The 18,463-nt window shown below is 36.6% G+C and overlaps 1 protein-coding gene across 1 annotated transcript; it reads left to right on the top strand.

The window, feature by feature from the left end:
* The first annotated feature begins 8,697 nt into the window (after positions 1–8,697).
* LOC129924634 (uncharacterized) lies at positions 8,698–16,736 on the top strand. The gene is made up of 3 exons (XM_056020992.1): positions 8,698–8,911; positions 11,870–11,998; positions 15,854–16,736. Exons 1-3 carry the CDS (start codon positions 8,828–8,830, stop codon positions 16,070–16,072), a joined length of 432 nt encoding a protein of 143 aa, XP_055876967.1. The 5' UTR covers positions 8,698–8,827; the 3' UTR covers positions 16,073–16,736.
* Positions 16,737–18,463: the final 1,727 nt, after the last annotated feature.

Genomic DNA, 18,463 nt, shown 5'->3' with positions numbered 1-18,463 from the left:
CGCTTAATCAGGCACTAACTACCGATTAACTTAGACATTAAGCTCCTGAGTAAGATACATCACGTAAAACTCTCTAGACTTTCAAACGAATGACTTTTCCCTTTAATGGGCTTTAATTCTCTTTGAAAGGAAACACTGTCATGAGGTCGTCTAGTAGACGGTTAGCAAATAGATTCTAGTTGTTATGAATCATAGCCTAATGAAAGATGTGTAGTGTGGATGTAATGAAAACCAGGAAAACCAAATTGGTGTGTAAATTGGCTTTAGTGTTTCATAAGTTAATAATCTACTCGCTCATAATACAACTATCAATAAAACAATAAAGCATCAAATGGACTATGGTAAGTTGGTAACTAATGCCCCTTTGGCTCACTTAGAATTAAGGCCCACATATAAGGGTTGAAGTTAATATGCATGACTAAATGCATGACCGGTAGGACGTAATCATCTTTTTTTTTAAGTTACGTCTGTATTATATAAGATAAGAAGATAAGATGAGTGATGTGGCTGTAATGAAAGTGTGTTGTGTAGCTGTAATGAAAGTGTGTTGTGTAGCTGTAATGAGAGATATGTTGTGTAGCTGTGATGAGAGATATGTGGTGTGGCTGTGATGAAGATGTGTGATGTGGTGTAATGAAAGACATGAAATATGGCTGAAATGAAAGTGTGTTGTGTGGCTGAAATGAAAGTGTGTTGTGTGGCTGAAATAAAAGTGTGTTGTGTGGCTGAAATAAAAGTGTGTTGTGTGGCTGAAATAAAAGTGTGTTGTGTGGCTGAAATGAAAGTGTGTTGTGTGGCTGAAATAAAAGTGTGTTGTTTGGCTGTAATGAAAGTGTGTTGTGTGGCTGAAATGAAAGTGTGTTGTGTGGCTGAAATGAAAGTGTGTTGTGTGGCTGAAATAAAAGTGTGTTGTGTGGCTGTAATGAAAGTGTGTTGTGTGGCTGAAATGAAAGTGTGTTGTGTGGCTGAAATGAAAGTGTGTTGTGTGGCTGAAATGAAAGTGTTTTGTGTGGCTGAAATAAAAGTGTGTTGTTTGGCTGTAATGAAAGTATATGGTGTGGCTGTAGTGATAGGTTTGTGCTGCGCCTGTAGCCATAGGAAAAAAGTACCTTTTTAAAGTGGATGAAAACCATCCAAAACAACAAAGTATAACAAAACGCACAGCCAGATCGACTAGATCCTGTTTTCTTTGAGGTTTAAATCAAGCATCCGCAAACTTTCCCTGGAGCTGACATTGGCAGTAACCATGACATGATTTTGATGACTGTAAAATGTAAATTAAAAAAGAATCGCCAGTCTACGAGCCCACGCATTAAATAGGACACTGAAAAATTCAAAGACAAACATTGTTAAATTGTTTTGAAGCCACCGTGGGAGGGAAATTTGCAGCTCTCAACTTGTACACGAGGACATTGACTCACGGGTAACTGATACTATCAGAAGTGTATTACACAAGTCAGCAACTGAGGTCCTAGGGAAAAAGCGAAGGAAAATTAAACCATGGGTCATCCTTGATTTATGTTATGCAAGAAGAGATTTAAAAAAAAAAGAAAGTTAATCCCTTTCTGGCAGAAGAATACAGTTTGACAAACAAAGAAATACGCTTCAAAACGAAGTCAGCAAAAGAAAAATGGATCTGTGACCATATAATTGATAGTAACTTGAACGTTTGCAATAGCAATAGCAAAAAAGCACATGAGACATTAAATGTTTGAACCAACACAAGACAAGCTAGAACCACAGGGATTGAAACAAAGATGGAACTCTTCTGACTGAAGAAGCAGATATGCTTAGAAGGTGGACAGAATATTGCAAACATCCGTATAACTTCGAGATAAATCCCAACTACAGTCTAATCAACAAAACACCTTGGGACAACAGTGAACAAAGAAGATAAATGAGTGTGGATGCTTACAAGTTAACACTGGCTGGCGAAATGGAAGAATTTCTCAATACTGTAAAGAAACCAAAGAAACGCTGGCTGGATAGCATAAAAGATATCCTACTAAGAAGAGCTGCTGACCAGGAAAATTGGAGTGATTTGGTTACGCGAACTGTCTCAGCACCCCTACGACAAAAGTCAAGGGACAGATGACATGATGAGATCTGAAGAAAAAAAATGTTTGTCAAATGTTTGACATGTTTCGGATGTTCCTTCAGAGTTGAAGATAATTTACTTCCTAGTTTAAACCTCCTACATGAGACGGAGAATGGCAGGGTACGAACCCAGGACCCACTGAGAAATCCTAACGACTATCCAGCGCGCATACCGCTTGATCATTCAGTAATCCAATTTAAAAATCATTGTCTCAAACTGGACATTGTTAATCAGTTAACCAATAAAGTTGTAAAAATATGATTATTAGAGCTTAAAATAGATATTATTTGTAACATTGAGTCATGCCCGACGCTCAAGTACTAAAATAAAGACAGCGATTAAAAAAAACCCACACAAAAAAAACAAGGAAACCCCCAGACTAAATCTTTAGTTCGCATCAATGTCAACAATGAACAATATTAAAAGCCCTCCTTGACAATCTGATAGAGCTACATAAGTGGATGTGTGGGAACTATCAAGCTTGTGAGAGTGTTTGTGTGTGTGTGTGTGTGTTTTCTGATTGACCACACGCATAGACCTCTCGGCTTATGTCTAGACAAAGTTTTTTTTTCACCCTCACTCTTATCAAAGATAACTCCCGAGGTTAAATATGGCAAAACAAACAAATTAACCCCTCGAGACTTTCAAAAATGTCAACCACACACACACACACTAGCATCTCTACCTCCCATCACTGTCCTCCTCCTCACCTCAAACTCTCTCCTCTTTCTTCCTCTCAAACTCTTTCCTTTTCCCCCAATCAAACGCTATCCTCTTCCTCCTGTCAAACGATTTCCTCTTCCTCCTGTCAAAGCCTTCCTCATCCTCCAATCAAACTCTCTCCTCTCACAGCCCTCAAATTGTCTCCTCTTCCTCCCATCAAATTCTCTCCTCTTCCTCACATCAAATTCTTTCCTCTTCCTCACATCAAATTCTTTCCTCTTCCTCCCATCAAATTCTTTCCTCTTCCTCACATCAAATTCTTTCCTCTTCCTCACATCAAATTCTTTCCTCTTATTCCCATCAAATTATTTTCTCTTATTCCCATCAAATTCTTTCCTTGTCTTCTCATCAAATTCTTTCCTCTTATTCCCATCAAATTCTTTCCTCTTCCTCACATCAAATTCTTTCCTCTTCCTCCCATCAAATTCTTTCCTCTTCCTCACATCAAATTCTTTCCTCTTATTCCCATCAAATTCTTTTCTCTTATTCCCATCAAATTCTTTCCTTGTCTTCTCATCAAATTCTTTCCTCTTATTCCCATCAAATTCTTTCCTCTTCCTCACATCAAATTCTTTCCTCTTATTCCCATCAAATTCTTTCCTCTTATTCCCATCAAATTCTTTCCTTGTCTTCTCATCAAATTCTTTCCTCTTCCTCACATCAAATTCTTTCCTCTTATTCCCATCAAATTCTTTCCTCTTCCTCACATCAAATTCTTTCCTCTTATTCTCATCAAATTCTTTCCTCTTCCTCACATCAAATTCTTTCCTCCTCCTCCCGTCAAATTCTCTCCTCTTCCTCCCGTCAAATTCTTTCTTCTTCCTCACATCAAATTCTTTCCTCTTACTCCTATCAAATTCTCTCCTCTTCCTCACATTAAATTCTCTCCTCTTCCTCACATCAAATTCTCTTCTCTTCCTCCCATCAAATTCTCTCCTCTTCCTCCCATCAAATTCTCTCCTCTTCCTCCCATCAAAAACCACTGATGAAATGCACGAAATAATCCAATGAAGGCATCTAAGAGAGAAGTATTAACAAACCAATGATTAAGAGCTCAGAAGAAAGTGTGTGTCTTGTCCATCCACCTTTACGTGTACTTGAGTAGATTTTCTTTTGGCCTCAAATTTGTATCCCGCGGCCTTTGTAAGTGATCTCCAGCTCGTTCCGTAGTGTCAGTTAAAGAAAGTTAGTCTTTGAAGGTGCCGTGGGGTGTGTCTTGTCCATCCACCTTTACGTGTACTTGAGTAGATTTTCTTTTGGCCTCAAATTTGTATCCCGCGGCCTTTGTAAGTGATCTCCAGCTCGTTCCGTAGTGTCAGTTAAAGAAAGTTAGTCTTTGAAGGTGCCGTGGGGCACCTCTGTTACGTCATTCTGTGAAATAATCAGTGGTTTTCTCGAGCCTTCTTAATGGATCTGAGACATGGATACTTTACAGAAAGCAACTAAGACTTCTTGAACGCTTTCATCGAAGATGTTTGGGCTCCATCATGGACATACGGTGGCAAGACAGCACTACAAAACAGCGATGTCCTTGCGAACGCCGGTATGGACAGTATAAGGGGACTTCCTATGGTCCGACAGCCACGCTGGGCAGGGCAGGGACGAACGTATGCCAAAAGCAATCCTTTTTGGTGAGCTGAAATGGGCCAAAAAATCTATTAAAAAAAAAACAAATAAACAAAAACACCAGCTTGCGTTACTTTTCTATTAAAAGATAGTATTGCTCTAAAATAAGGACCTAAATATTTTTACGTTTTTAGTTAAATGTCGTACCACACACACACACACTGAAATCCTTTTCATAGACTATCGATCTAACTACAACTAGATAAAATAACTAAATAAAGCTCCGTGACTTATAATATTAAAATCAACTCAAAGCGGGGGGGAGGGGGGGGAGGTTGGTGAAAATGTAAATAAGGGATGGGGCGGTAATGTTCCACTCAGAAACTGTCGAAATAGTTATAAAACGTGTCTGAACTCCTCCTCGAAAGAGTCTATTATGCAAGGGAGGTCATCGTTAAATTCAACTAAAAATTATTGGATGTCTGCTCGGTGACGTAAAATAAATTTATTACTTTGTTTACTTGCTGCTCTGGTTAACGAGTTTTGGCAGGGAATTTCCTGCAGACTTTTTATTTTACCTAGTATTAAAAAGCTCAACAAAAAGAACCGCCGTATATTAAATTAACCCAGATTGTCGTCTGCTCTTGTGTTATCAGTCTAGACAAACTTTATAATCTTACCTATGCATACTGCTGATCAAAGTGTGGCTGTGCGTGTATGTGTGCGTGTATCGTGTAGATAGTTAGATCTAAAAAAAAAAAAAAGTTTCGTTATATCTAATGTTATTTCATCATCAAAAAGCAGTTTTATTTTTTACAATGCTTATATTAACTCGCTCTGCATCTTTATGGATTTTTACAATCCATTTTTCGATCACTTCTAATCATCCAATCGTCATCAAATTGTACGTATACGCTCATGATCGTTGACAACACATGAATAAAAAAATATAATTAGTTTATTAATTAGTCGTAATTAATTAATTTGGTTTTAATATAGAAAATATATATTTAAACAAACACACACGCCAGGGAGATAAGCATTGTGCAGAGAATAATGCCAAGTGAAATTTAAAGTTCAGAGACTATCTTATTTAAGTAGATAAAAAGAGACAATAGAGAGGATTATGAATTATTTGATTCTAACTGGCTCTATGAATTGCATTCTGAAGATAATGTTCATGAAATCTTAATAAAAAATATGGTGCATGAAATCCCAACTACAGATAGGCCCCTATGTCTTATGGAATCTTACTGAAAGATGCAGTTCATGGAATCTCAACTAAAGGTATAGTTTATGAAATCTCAACTAAAGGTATAGTTTATGAAATCTCAACTAAAGGTATAGTTTATGAAATCTCAACTAAAGGTATAGTTTATGAAATCTCAACTAAAGGTATAGTTTATGAAATCTCAACTAAAGGTATAGTTAATGAAATCGGTGTCATATTATGTCTCGTGAAATCTCAACTAGAGATATGGTTCATGAAATCTCAAATTAAGATATGGTTCGTGAAATTTTATTTTCAAAATGCACAAATCTTCAAGCATTATCTTGTCTTTGTTTCGTTTATCCTTATAGAAAAAATATATCATTTCTTCCATTCATATTATGAAAAAAAAAAGTTTTTTCTATTTCAATACATAATTACTAGTTTTTAAAAAAATCTTTAAGAAAATGTAACAATTGTGTAATTTGTCTTTAGTGTTTCATAAGTTAATAATCTACTCGCTCATAATACAACTATCAATAAAACAATAAAGCATCAAATGGACAATGGTAAGTTGGTAACTAATGCCCCTTTGGCTCACTAAGAATTAAGGCCCACATATAAGGGTTGAAGTAATGTTGAGATTATATTTGTTTTCATTCGATGTACGAGAGGCACACCAAAGAATTGCCCCAGATAATTCCACAGACAACAAACTCTCGCTAGGAGGGCACACACACACACACACAGGGGCACTTTGGCAAAAGTCGTGGGACTTGCTTTTGATGCCCTAATAAAAGTGGTTTCACAGAGAAGCCATTCATACGCTGGCCAGAAGCCATGGATCACTGATCAGAAGCCATTGATACGCTGGCCAGAAGCCATTGATACGCTAACCAGAAGTAATTGATCATTGATCTGAAGCCATTGATACTCTGGCCAGAAGCAATTGATCATTGATCTGAAGCCATTCATACGCTGGCCAGAAGCCATGGATCACTGATCAGAAGCCATTGATACGCTGGCCAGAAGCCATTGATACGCAGGCCAGAAGTAATTGATCATTGATCTGAAGCCATTGATACGCTGGCCAGAAGTAATTGATCATTGATCTGAAGCCATTGATATGCTGGCCAGAAGTGATTGATCATTGATCAGAAGCCATTGATATGCTGGCCAGAAGTGATTGATCATTGATCAGAAGCCAATGATACGCTGGCCAGAAGTAATTGATCATTGATCTGAAGCCATTGATACGCTGGCCAGAAGTAATTGATCATTGATCTGAAGCCATTGATACGCTGGCCAGAAGTAATTGATCATTGATCTTAAGCCATTGATACGCTGGCTAGAAGCCATTGATACGCTGACCAGAAGTGATTGATCATTGATCAAAAGCCATTGATACGCTGGCTAGAAAAAGATCCACCTTTAGAAGTTGTGGTAAATAGGTCGATCGTTGTTACATTCTCTTGTATTCCTGCTGTAGACGTGTAGGCGATGGAAAATAAAAGGTAAAAGCGGATGTCTGGGAGCTATAGCTTATCTTATCTTATATATTACAGACGTTACTTCAAAAAAAAAAAGAAGAAGAAGATAATTACGTCCTACGCATTCCATGTGTCAATCCAGTCATGCATTGTTAATTAGATGTTAATAATCAAGGCGACTAAGATCGTTAACATGCATGGTAATCAATGACTTAAACTCTGATAGGTCGTTGGTTTTCCTGGCTGATTCAGGCAACCCATTCCATTCTCTAATGGCACTTGGAAAGAAGGAGCACTTATACAAATTTGTTCTAGCATAAGGAATAAGAAATGTGCCTCTATCTTTGTGTCTTTCTGAGTATTTTATTAGGTTTTGTTTTTCTAGTTGTAAATTATGGTTCAGTGTTTTATGTATTATAGCTACTTTCCATTTTCTTCTTCTCTCTTGAAATGTCTCTAAATTTAGTGATTTTACTATTGATGTTACACTAATCATATTCTAATATTCTTTTTATATATATATAAATCTCACTGCTCTATTTTGTATTTGTTCTAGTTTCTAAATATTTTAATAAACTCTGTTTTGCTTGATTTTTTTTATAATTTCATCAATATGGGGATTCCATAACTTTTCATTTCTTATTACACCTTAATATTTTGAATTTTTAGTCTGTGTCATTTGTTTACCATGAATAAAGTAAGTCGTTATTATTTGTTTTTTGTTTTTTTTTTTGTGTTGTTTTTTTTGTTACTCTTAATAAGCTTGAAGGGCACACCAGGTTCTTCTGAGGTTTGACAAAATCGGTGGGCCTCACATGGACCACATATTCACTCGCTTGCGCGGGCTTCGTGACAGTTGCGTGAGCTGTGCTGCCTGCTCGAGAGATGGAATTATCTAACTAGCTCGTCTTGGCACGTTCTGCATGAACACGCTGTTCAAAATATAAGCCTGATACTGTCAACGTCAAGAAAAGTTGAGCAGCCCTCAGCCCCACTTCCTAAGAATGTACAATCGAAAACAATGCCTCATTTTTATTCCATTTGAAATAAAGATGTGAATCTAGAGGTGGGGTGCAAGGAAATATGCAGCGGATCTCTGGAATCCTACAAGCATACGATCATTGTTGCAGCGGACAAGGGACGGGTTTAAATATAGAGAAATCTTGACCCGTTCCATTTTTTTTTCAGCTTTCCGATAAATGAATAAGACTCTCTGTCTGAATATTACGTCTTATCCTTCAAGACCTGTAACAAAAAACAAAGCATAGAAAAGTGAAACCAATTTGGCAGGTTTATATAGATATTGTAAATTTAGATAGATGTAGAGACCAGCAATCCTTTACAAAGGTTATATTTAACTGGGTTAGTTAATACTGTCTGTAAGACAAAGGTTATTAAAAATATTATAATACTCTTTTTCTTTAATGAAACAATCCTTGTTTGTATATTAGGTCACTGTAACCTCTTAGTGTATGTATTCTCACCGGCACAAAAAAAAATGTTTGAATGAAAACAGATGAAAATATGCGCTCTAGAATCTAATTTTATATATTTTTTTACTTGAAAAAAAAGGGGGGAAGGGGATAACAATCAAGATTTTTATTTAAAGGAAGACATTTGCCGTAAGAAATTGGTCAAAAAATAAAATTTGTATGACCAGTTGTAACTGTACATAAGACAGCGGGCAGCGTGGCTTATTACTGAAGTGATTGATTAGAAGTTGAAAAACAAATAATTTGAATGAAAACAGGGGATTTAATTATGCATTTTACTGCTTTAGTGTGGTTACTTATCTCAATCCCTGCCACTGTAAAGTCCACTCAGGTAAGATAATGTTATATAGTTTCTTTTTATTCCTACTATTAATAAACACTTATTATCGTTGTGAGCAGGTCAGGTAGGCGCGAGTGGAGAGGACCTATTCTCTGCTGCTCAACATTAAATTCTATAACAGTAGGCAGATGTTTGCGCTACTGGGTGGGCTCAATCTGTGCACCTCGGTATGGTGACCAAGGGGCTAGAGTCACCTAAGTAACCAGACAACTAACTATACTAACTTAACTAAATGAAAACAAGATAACAAACTTTAGTTTACGATAAATAAAACAAAAAGAAACTTTATTTACATACAAAAATAAATCAATAATAAAATATAATATATACACTAACTTGACTAATCACTACTACTGAACCCATCAACTAACTAAAACCCTCTAAATCTACACCACTACAAACACCAACAAACTAACCAAACCAACTATCTAACACAAACTGATCAAAACAACTATCTAACTAAATCACTAAAACTACTACACTAGACCTGGATCTACAATATTCTACAACTATAACCAACCCATAACTCTAACACTAAAACAATAACACCTTACTCTTAGTACCTTACTAACTAGACTAAACTAATTACTAACTAGCTAAAGCAAGAAACAGACTATAACTAAGCCACTAATAAGGCAACACTACAGAAACATGGTAACACTAGCTTCCCTAGAATTAGATCTAGAAGAATAGATCTACAGAAACAATAACAAAACTATCAATAGCAGAAACAAAATAACACTAGATTCCCTAGAATTAGAATAGATCTACAACAGCAGTTATAAGCAGCATCTATTTCAGTAGAGTAATTGCAGCAGCTAAAAGCAGTAACAATAGCCTGCAATACATAAATGCAAAACTATATTATATTCTATTAGGACTGATGGACGCTGCCATCTTCAATACAGCATGTTGCCAACTATTATGACAAATAGTCCAAGTAGAAAATAATTAAACTACCTTACACATAGTATAGATCTAGTAAAAAATATAAAATATTTCTACACTTACAGGCCATCCCAGGTACAGAAATATAAAATAATTACACGACAGACCACAAATGATCTTCGGCTGTCGCACAGACATACTATACTGACCACTGGTCAACTGTACACTGAACTGTTTTAAGACAGCATGTAGTACATCCCTTTTATACTATCCCGCACTAACCTATATAAATATGCGGAAGTACAATTATAAAATCTGACACTAACCTATAAAAATAAAATATATAAAAATAGATCTAACCTATACAACAAAATACATATAAAACTAGCTCTGGGAGCGCAAGCTCACATCGTCTTATTCAGTATTACGTTTCCTCTGACAACTTTTTATTATCCTGTCGAGTTGAAGTTTCGAAAATAAACTCGAACTGAGTGACAACTAATTTTATTAAAATTTCAGAAAGATCACTTCATTAAATATTAAATTCCCATAATCCCAATTGTGTATTTAAAAAAAAAACTATTTATCGTAAGAGTCAAGGGATAAGAACAAACATCTTGTATTTTTCTGATTATTAGGTATCAGTAATATCCCTTCTGCCTATGGCTTCCCCCGTGCAAAGGTAAAACTCAAGTTGACCGTTATTTGAATTGAACAAAAAGTAGGAATTTATTTATTTTTAAATGAGGCCTATATTACTTGTTATATATCTGTGGCATTTTACGTCTCGAGAGACGATCTTTTCCCTATGCAACTTCTTGTGTGACTAAAGAGGCCAATCCTTGATACACAGCTGCTATCGCAGGTTGGGCATATATAATCACTAGGCGCCGTTGCATTTTCACCCTTCTTTCTGCGTCTGTTATGTATGACATCTGCAATCCGTGACCCTTCCTTTATGCTCTCTTTCCATGTGGATCTATCCAGTACCACCTCTTCCCAGCTGCTAGTGTCGATTTTGAAGAGCTTCATGTCGCGTTTGCATACATCCGTATAACGTAAAAGTGGGCTACCAGCGGCTCTCCTGCCTTCTATTAGATCGCCATACAGGATGTCCTGTGGAAGTCGACCTACTGGCATTCTACGAACGTGGCCAAGCCAGCCAAGGCGTCTGCTTCTGATAACAGAGCGGATGTCCTGGCACCCTGCTCTTTGTAGCACTTCCTCATTGGTTATCTTATCTTGCCATCTTTAAAGATCCGCCTTAGGCATCGGAGGTGGAAGACATTCAACTTTTTTTCCTGCCATGAGTAGGTTGATCATGTTTCACTTCCGTACAGCAAGGTGCTCAACACACAGGTCCGGTAGACTAGGGCTTTAGTACTGTTAGTCAGCAATATGTTGTCCCAGACTCTTTTCTGCAACCGTGACATGGTGGCCATTGCCTTGGCTATCCTGTTGTTTATGTCTTTATCCAGTAGAGTGTTGTTGGATATGATGGAGCCAAGGTAACAAAAGTGATCAACAATTTCTAGTGGTTGGCCATTAATGCTTACTTGAGGTGCAGTGTTTGTGTTTTGGACAAGTATCTTAGTCTTGCTTTGACTGATGTTTAAGCCGAACTTTTGGTAAGCAGCGGATAGTTATATAGACTAATAGCTAAATAGTCATCTAAAACCTACTGTTCAGTGGTTGCACTTTCTTGTTCATCCCTTTCGCTCAACACCACATTTAAATTCTTTCCTGAACTGATTAATGTCAATGTACGCCAATCAATATTGCACTTCAATTCATCCGTAGGCTTTTTAAGTTCTGCTTCAGATTCATTTTAATTTAACCGATTGATGACCTTCTTTAGTCTACATTTGCGTGTTGAGAGCGGTAAGGGGGGTAACCAACTTAATGATCTTAAATAAACATTAATTCAATGTAGTTGGAAGATGCTTCTCTTGATAATGGTTGCAGACTTTATTAGGCCTACTTTAGGCCTGTTGCAGCCTCACAGCTTCTCCGATTCACCCTTTGACTTAATATATATTTATATATATTTCCATTCCGCAGCCCCCTATTGCTACTACTACTGCCGGCACACTGTATTCTACTATTGAAAACTGGACAGGTAATATTGATGAGTATGTACCACCCCCAGTGCCTCCAAGTGAAGTAAACTGCCATGTTGAAGTTCAAACAGTGAGTAGTAGTTTTGTTGACACAACAAACGGGCTAGTGATGGGCAAAAGTTAACTAAAAAGTTAAAAACTTTTAGTTTAACTAAAAAAAATTAATTAAGGCCATTGTTTAACTAGAAAAAAAAGTTTAGTTAAAATCGTACTTTAATTAATTTTTTTTAGTTACTAACTAAAAAGTTTAATTAAAATTTGTAAAACTTTTCAACATGTGGTCTGGGTTGAAACTCACATCCCTAATTTCTGGTCATGTGATATCAATAACTTTGATTATCAAAAAATGATGCAGTTAACAACTATTTGTCAGTCTGCAATTGAAGAGGGTAAAAGTAAGATGCTGGTAGAAGTTATGGGAGTAAATATTTGCAATTGAAAGTAGCAGTATTATAAAATGTTGTTAAACATTTTTTGCCAAAAGCTTCTATGCAATATGAATGGAGTTGTTCCGAATTTTTTTGTGAGCCACGTGGTGGTGTTTAATTTCTGTTTATAGTGGGAATCTGATTAGTGAGTTAGGTCAATATTTAGTGGTTTTAATCAATTCATTTGCGGCAAACAAATAATTTTTTTAACTGCAGGAACATCAAGTACACCCATCAAGTAGGAGTAGGCCTATTATTGAAATTTAAGTCTAAATCGACAGCTAGGCCTATATAGATATAAAAGCATTAGGATAACCAATTAGAAAGAAAATCTTAATCCACGCCCTCTCTGACCATAAAGTAAATAAACCGTATAAAACTGATTTTAACAACCTGGTCAGCTAGATATACACATGTAGGCCTAGTGTAGTGTGCGTGTATAGTCGATGTTACTACAAGACTACCCTGCATTTTTTTCATTACGCGTTGTGCAGTAGTGTTTGCTTAATGTGGAGTGATCAGACAATTTAAGAAAATAACACACTGGCATGGCTAGTCAAACATGTTTGTTGATATATCTTTACACCCTCCCTGCCCAGAAAGTAAATAGACGGTGTGTCCAACTGATTTTAACAACCTGGTCAGATAGATATACACGTGTAGACCTATATAGTGTACTGAATGTGCAGTCCATAATGACAAGACCACCCTGTTTTTTTCCCCTTGCGCGTGTAACGGTTATGCAATAGTGTTAGTTGTATTTTTAGTGGTCAGACCAGAAAATAGCACATCAGTATGGTTAGTCAAGCATGTATTTTACACTATAAAATAGTTATACAGGTCAAATGTTTCTTAAAACTCCAACGATTTCGTTTCTATTTCTTTGGTTACTATTTCTAAATTTGAAATTCTAAATCTATGTTATTTAACGAGATTTTAAAACTTTACCTGTATAAGTAAGATTTTCCGTTATATAATAAGTTAATATAATTAAAAAAAGAGTACAATTCTTTTCTAAAGGTTTTAATTCAAGGCAAAAATACAAGCACACATATTTATTTAGACATCTTTTTTTTTTAAATTTATTGTGCATTATGGTTTATGTAAGAAACATTTTCCTTATTACTGATTTTATTATGGAAAAATATTTCTACAATGTTGAAAGAATAGAAGAACCGAAGGCATACAGCCGGATGATTATATACTCTAGTTTAACCCCCACCCCCGTCCCCCCCAAAAAAAAGTTATGAAAAAGTTTGTAATAGTTTAATTCTCTTTAGTTTAGTTTAACTATATTTTGAAATTCATGATAAACTTTTAGTTTAACTACTTTACTTTGGTTGAAAACTAGTTTTAGTTTAACTTTTAAAAGTTAGCTTAGTTCCCATCACTAAAACGGGCACACTAGGCCATGTATAGGCCTACTCTTGTGTGAAACTCTTGGCGTCTTTTGTTTTAACTCCCTGAATGTAATGTGTTATACACGCATCAGATAGGGTGAAATCTGTAGGCAGAGCCAGCCCTAACGGATTGCGCTGGGCCCAGTCTGGGTAGGGATAAGGATAATAAGTGAACATTTAGATTTTGTATTAGAAAAAACAACAACTCGTCTTTGCATTTTATTCATTCTTTACTAAATTAATTATTGAAGTAAAAAGAATTGGAACTTCCGGTTTTATTACATTTTTGTTAAATGAAAGCTGACAATGCCGTTTTGTTTTTAAATCACCTGAATGATTGGCTTTTTCCATATTGAATGACACCCCAAAATGACAAATAGGTTGCAGAGCCCTACGACCGGCCCTGTCTGTAGGTCACTGTTCTGTGTTTTCTGGTAAAATGCGGCATTCTTTGACCTACACTTATAGGCCCTACTAGTTGTTGAATGACCAATGACAAATAGGTAAATACTAAACAGATATAGTCCTAATTGTTTCGCTGTTTAGTGTTCTTAAAGAATTGTTTATGCTGACTCCTAGGTCAATCTGACGTCCGAGACAGAGCTAACGACATAGAAAGTGAATTAAAGCAACAACAATAACAATCAGATTATTTGTCCTCTCAACGACATGTAGGCATTTATCCTCGTAATGACATGATGGCATTTATCCTCGTAATGACATGATGATATTCTCCTGGCAATGACATGGTGGATCGGTGTGACAGAACCGATGGCTGTACACAACTTGTAGAGGGAACGTTAGGAACGGATAAGTCGTCGTCATCATCATCATACTCCATTTGAGTGTAGGCTTGAGAGGCTTAAATCCTCTCTTGCAAAAGCCCTGGACAGAAACCCTGCTGTCTTGCATAGTGTATACATGTCACCATACAGGTCAAGAATTTTTGGTTTCCCAGACTTGTCGAGGCGGAGATCAGCAAGTCTGAGGCAGTCAAACAGAATATGTGGCGGTTTCCTCTTCTTCCCCGCAACGGGGGCACCGTGAATCGAAATTTGGCCGTAGCCGTGAGAAATGTGAGCCAACAGGACAGTGGCCTGTCCTGCACTGTGCTATAATAGCTTGCTCAGGCCTGGACAGCCTCCACCACGGGGAAGTGCGGTCAGGTCACCACATGACGGATTAGTCTTTGCTGTGACATGGCAACATTAATCTGTGCGATGACATGATGACATTTGTCCTCCCAATCACATGATATTTGTCCGTGAAATGACATGATGACATTTTTCCTCCTCGCAATGGCATGATATTTGTCTGCGAAATGAAATGATGACATTTTTCCTCCTCGCAATGGCATGATATTTGTCTGAGAAATGAAGTGATGACATTTATCCTCGCAGTTTCGTGATTGCATTTGTCCTATCTGATGGCATTTGTCCTAGCAATGACATGAGGGATCGCTATGACAGGGCCAATAGTTGTACAGGAATTGTAAAGGTGACGCTAGAAACGGATATAAGTCCAAGTAAGCAGAAATGAGTGCAGGTCTAGCCAGATATTCGAATACAAGACCACGCTAACAAAGACGCAAATTGTGTTTGTGAGTGTGTGTGATGTAAAAGTTGCATCCCTCCCGTCGGTTACCAATTACAATTAATGAACGAAAAGCTATAGTCTCATTCGCTCAGACCAATTAAGCTGCTAAATTTGCTATTGTTTTTTTTTCTTTTCATTTTTTTCGTCTGTAATTGGCGTTTAAAAATCTAATTTCCCCTATGTCTGTATGGCTGCATCGTAGTCCTACTAGAATTAGGTGTAAAGGGTAGGCCTACATTTTCTATTAGCGAACCTTTTGTTTTTAACATTCAAAAATCAAAATGCAAACTTTTCATCAAAATGTTAAAGTCTTAAGTAGTAGGCTAATGAATATAGAAACATCGTAATAAAAAGGAATGCATTAGCTGTTTTGTCTTCTTTAACAAAAAAGAAGTTGATAGATTTTCTGCATAATCCATAGGTCAGTGCCAAAGTTATTTTAATGTTGTTTTTTTTATTTAATCAAGATTTTAATCTTTGACTTATTCTTCTGCTTCTCAGACACGTCTGCACGGAGGTCGTTGTGTTAATTTTGGTACATCCGGCATCTCAAATAGAGCTGTGCTTAGCTGCCAGGCTGGTGCTTACTTTGAGATCAACAACAAAGAATGCGAGGCACTTCAAATTGCGAGAGAGCTACAACAAGCTAGGGAGCTAGCCAGGCGACGTAGAATCAACTCTAGGACATCTAGACACAACACAGGCGCCACGACACTATAAGAATCAACTTTATGCATCTAGACACAAACAGACGCCATTGCACTATAAAAATCAACTCTAGGACATCTAGACACAACACAGACGCAATGACACTATAAGAATCAACTCTAGGACATCTAGACACAACACAGACGCAATGAATTTATAAGAGTCAACTTTAGGACATCTAGACACAACACAGACGCAATGACACTATAAGAATCAACTCTAGGACATCTAGACACAACACAGACACCATGACAATATAAGAGTCAACTCTAGGACATCTAGACACAAAACAGACGCCATGACACCATAAGAGTCAACTCTAGGACATCTAGACACAACACAGACGCCATGACACTATAAGAGTCAACTTTAGGACATCTAGACACAAAACAGACGCCATGACACTATAAGAGTCAACTCTAGGACATCTAGACACAACACAGACGCCATGACACTATAAGAATCAACTCTAGGACATCTAGACACAACACAGGCACCAAGAGATAGCGTTCCCAGTGGAACTTGATGTATAAATATTTATATAGAATGTGTAGAGCCTTATGCCAATATATATATATTTTTTGCAAGCGTTCAAAAGCGAACAGAAGAGCATTCAATTAAAAAAAAATTTGAACATAAACTGTAAATAAATTAATGTGTATATTGTTAACATTAATATGTGAGTTTTTCTCTTTTTTGTTTCCACAACTTTTGTTATAAAGCTTGTATCAACTCATTCTGTCTGTCGAGGCAATGAAGTGGAATCTTGTTCACGTTATTTCTCCTACTTCCTATTCCCGGATCAATTGGAAACTGAACACAATCATTCACTGTTGACCTCGAATACAAATTCAGACTCAAGCAACTTAAAGGGGAAAAAAAAGCTTTTTGACCAATCAGCACAGAAACCTTTCTCCCAAATACGGCCCCCCAACACCTCCAAGTAGTCCACAAAAGTGTTTGGACTGAGCATTCTATAAGCATGAAAGTTGCACTCAACAAAACACAATTAATACAAATATTTACAAATGCGCTAATGTAATGTATGCGCTACGTTTGTCTAAATTTAATATAAAAAAAGGTAATGATATGATTGTTTCAAAATAATTAGTAAAATTTCACTCAATAGAAGCTTTGTTGTTGTTGTTGTTGTTTAAAGTATTTTAAAAAATTGACTTATTGTGTTTTGATACGAAGGATTTATATAAAATGAAAAATGGCCTTTTATGCCTTTTTCATTTAAATTGAAAAAAAAAACATGTTCCCTAATAACGTTAATCTTATTATTTAAGTCTATAGGTTACAAAAATTGTTAATGTTTGTACTTGAATAAAAACAACAATTTATAACCATCAGTGGCGTCACTAGGATCGGTGTCACCTGCTGCTGGCTCAGGGTGTCACCCCCTCCCATTTATTTTCCGCTAAATTTTTTTCAAGAAAAAACTTTCGTTGATTTGTTCAATTCGTTCAACAGTGAGCTAATTACCGAAACATGCTTTAACAGTGGCGCAGTGAACGATTAGAAGTTGGAAATATACCCCGCTCGAAAAAAAAAAAATAGGCGATTTCTAAGAAGGTGTACAACAAGAATTGAATTGAGTAGTTACTACAACACCCACATTGAATTGAGTAGTTACTACGACACCCACATTGAATTGAGTAGTTACTACAACACCTAAATTGAATTGAGTAGTTACTACGACACCAAATTGAATTGAATAGTTACTACGACACCCACATTGAATTGAGTAGTTACTACGACACCCAAATTGAATTGAGTAGTTACTACAACACCTAAATTGAATTGAGTAGTTACTACGACACCAAATTGAATTGAATAGTTACTACGACACCCACATTGAATTGAGTAGTTACTACGACACCCAAATTGAATTGAGTAGTTACTACAACACCCAAATTGAATTGAGTAGTTACTACGACACCCAAATTGAATTGAGTAGTTACTACGACACCAAATTGAATTGAATAGTTACTACGACACCCACATTGAATTGAGTAGTTACTACGACACCCAAATTGAATTGAGTAGTTACTACAACACCCAAATTGAATTGAGTAGTTACTACGACACCCAAATTGAATTGAGTAGTTACTACGACACCCACATTGAATTGAGTAGTTACTACGATACCCACATTGAATTGAGTAGTCACTACGACACCCACATTGAATTGAGTAGTTACTACGACACCCACATTGAATTGAGTAGTTACTACGACACCCACATTGAATTGAGTAGTTACTATGACACCAAATTGAATTGAGTAGTTACTACGACACCCACATTGAATTGAGTAGTTACTACGACACCCACATTGAATTGAGTAGTCAGACACCAAATTGAATTGAGTAGTTACTACGACACCAAATTGAATTGAGT

Source organism: Biomphalaria glabrata, chromosome 2, assembly GCF_947242115.1.
Source record: "Biomphalaria glabrata chromosome 2, xgBioGlab47.1, whole genome shotgun sequence".
NCBI lineage: Eukaryota > Metazoa > Mollusca > Gastropoda > Planorbidae > Biomphalaria > Biomphalaria glabrata.
This window is presented reverse-complemented; position numbering and strand designations above follow the sequence as displayed.

Excerpts from the sequence above, each read along its gene's own strand:
- LOC129924634 (XM_056020992.1), top strand. The coding sequence starts at position 8,828 with ATGAAAACAGGGGATTTAATTATGCATTTTACTGCTTTAGTGTGGTTA. Across the intron at positions 8,912-11,869 it reads CCACTGTAAAGTCCACTCAG|CCCCCTATTGCTACTACTAC; the intron begins GTAAGATAATGT and ends TCCATTCCGCAG. Across the intron at positions 11,999-15,853 it reads GCCATGTTGAAGTTCAAACA|ACACGTCTGCACGGAGGTCG; the intron begins GTGAGTAGTAGT and ends TCTGCTTCTCAG.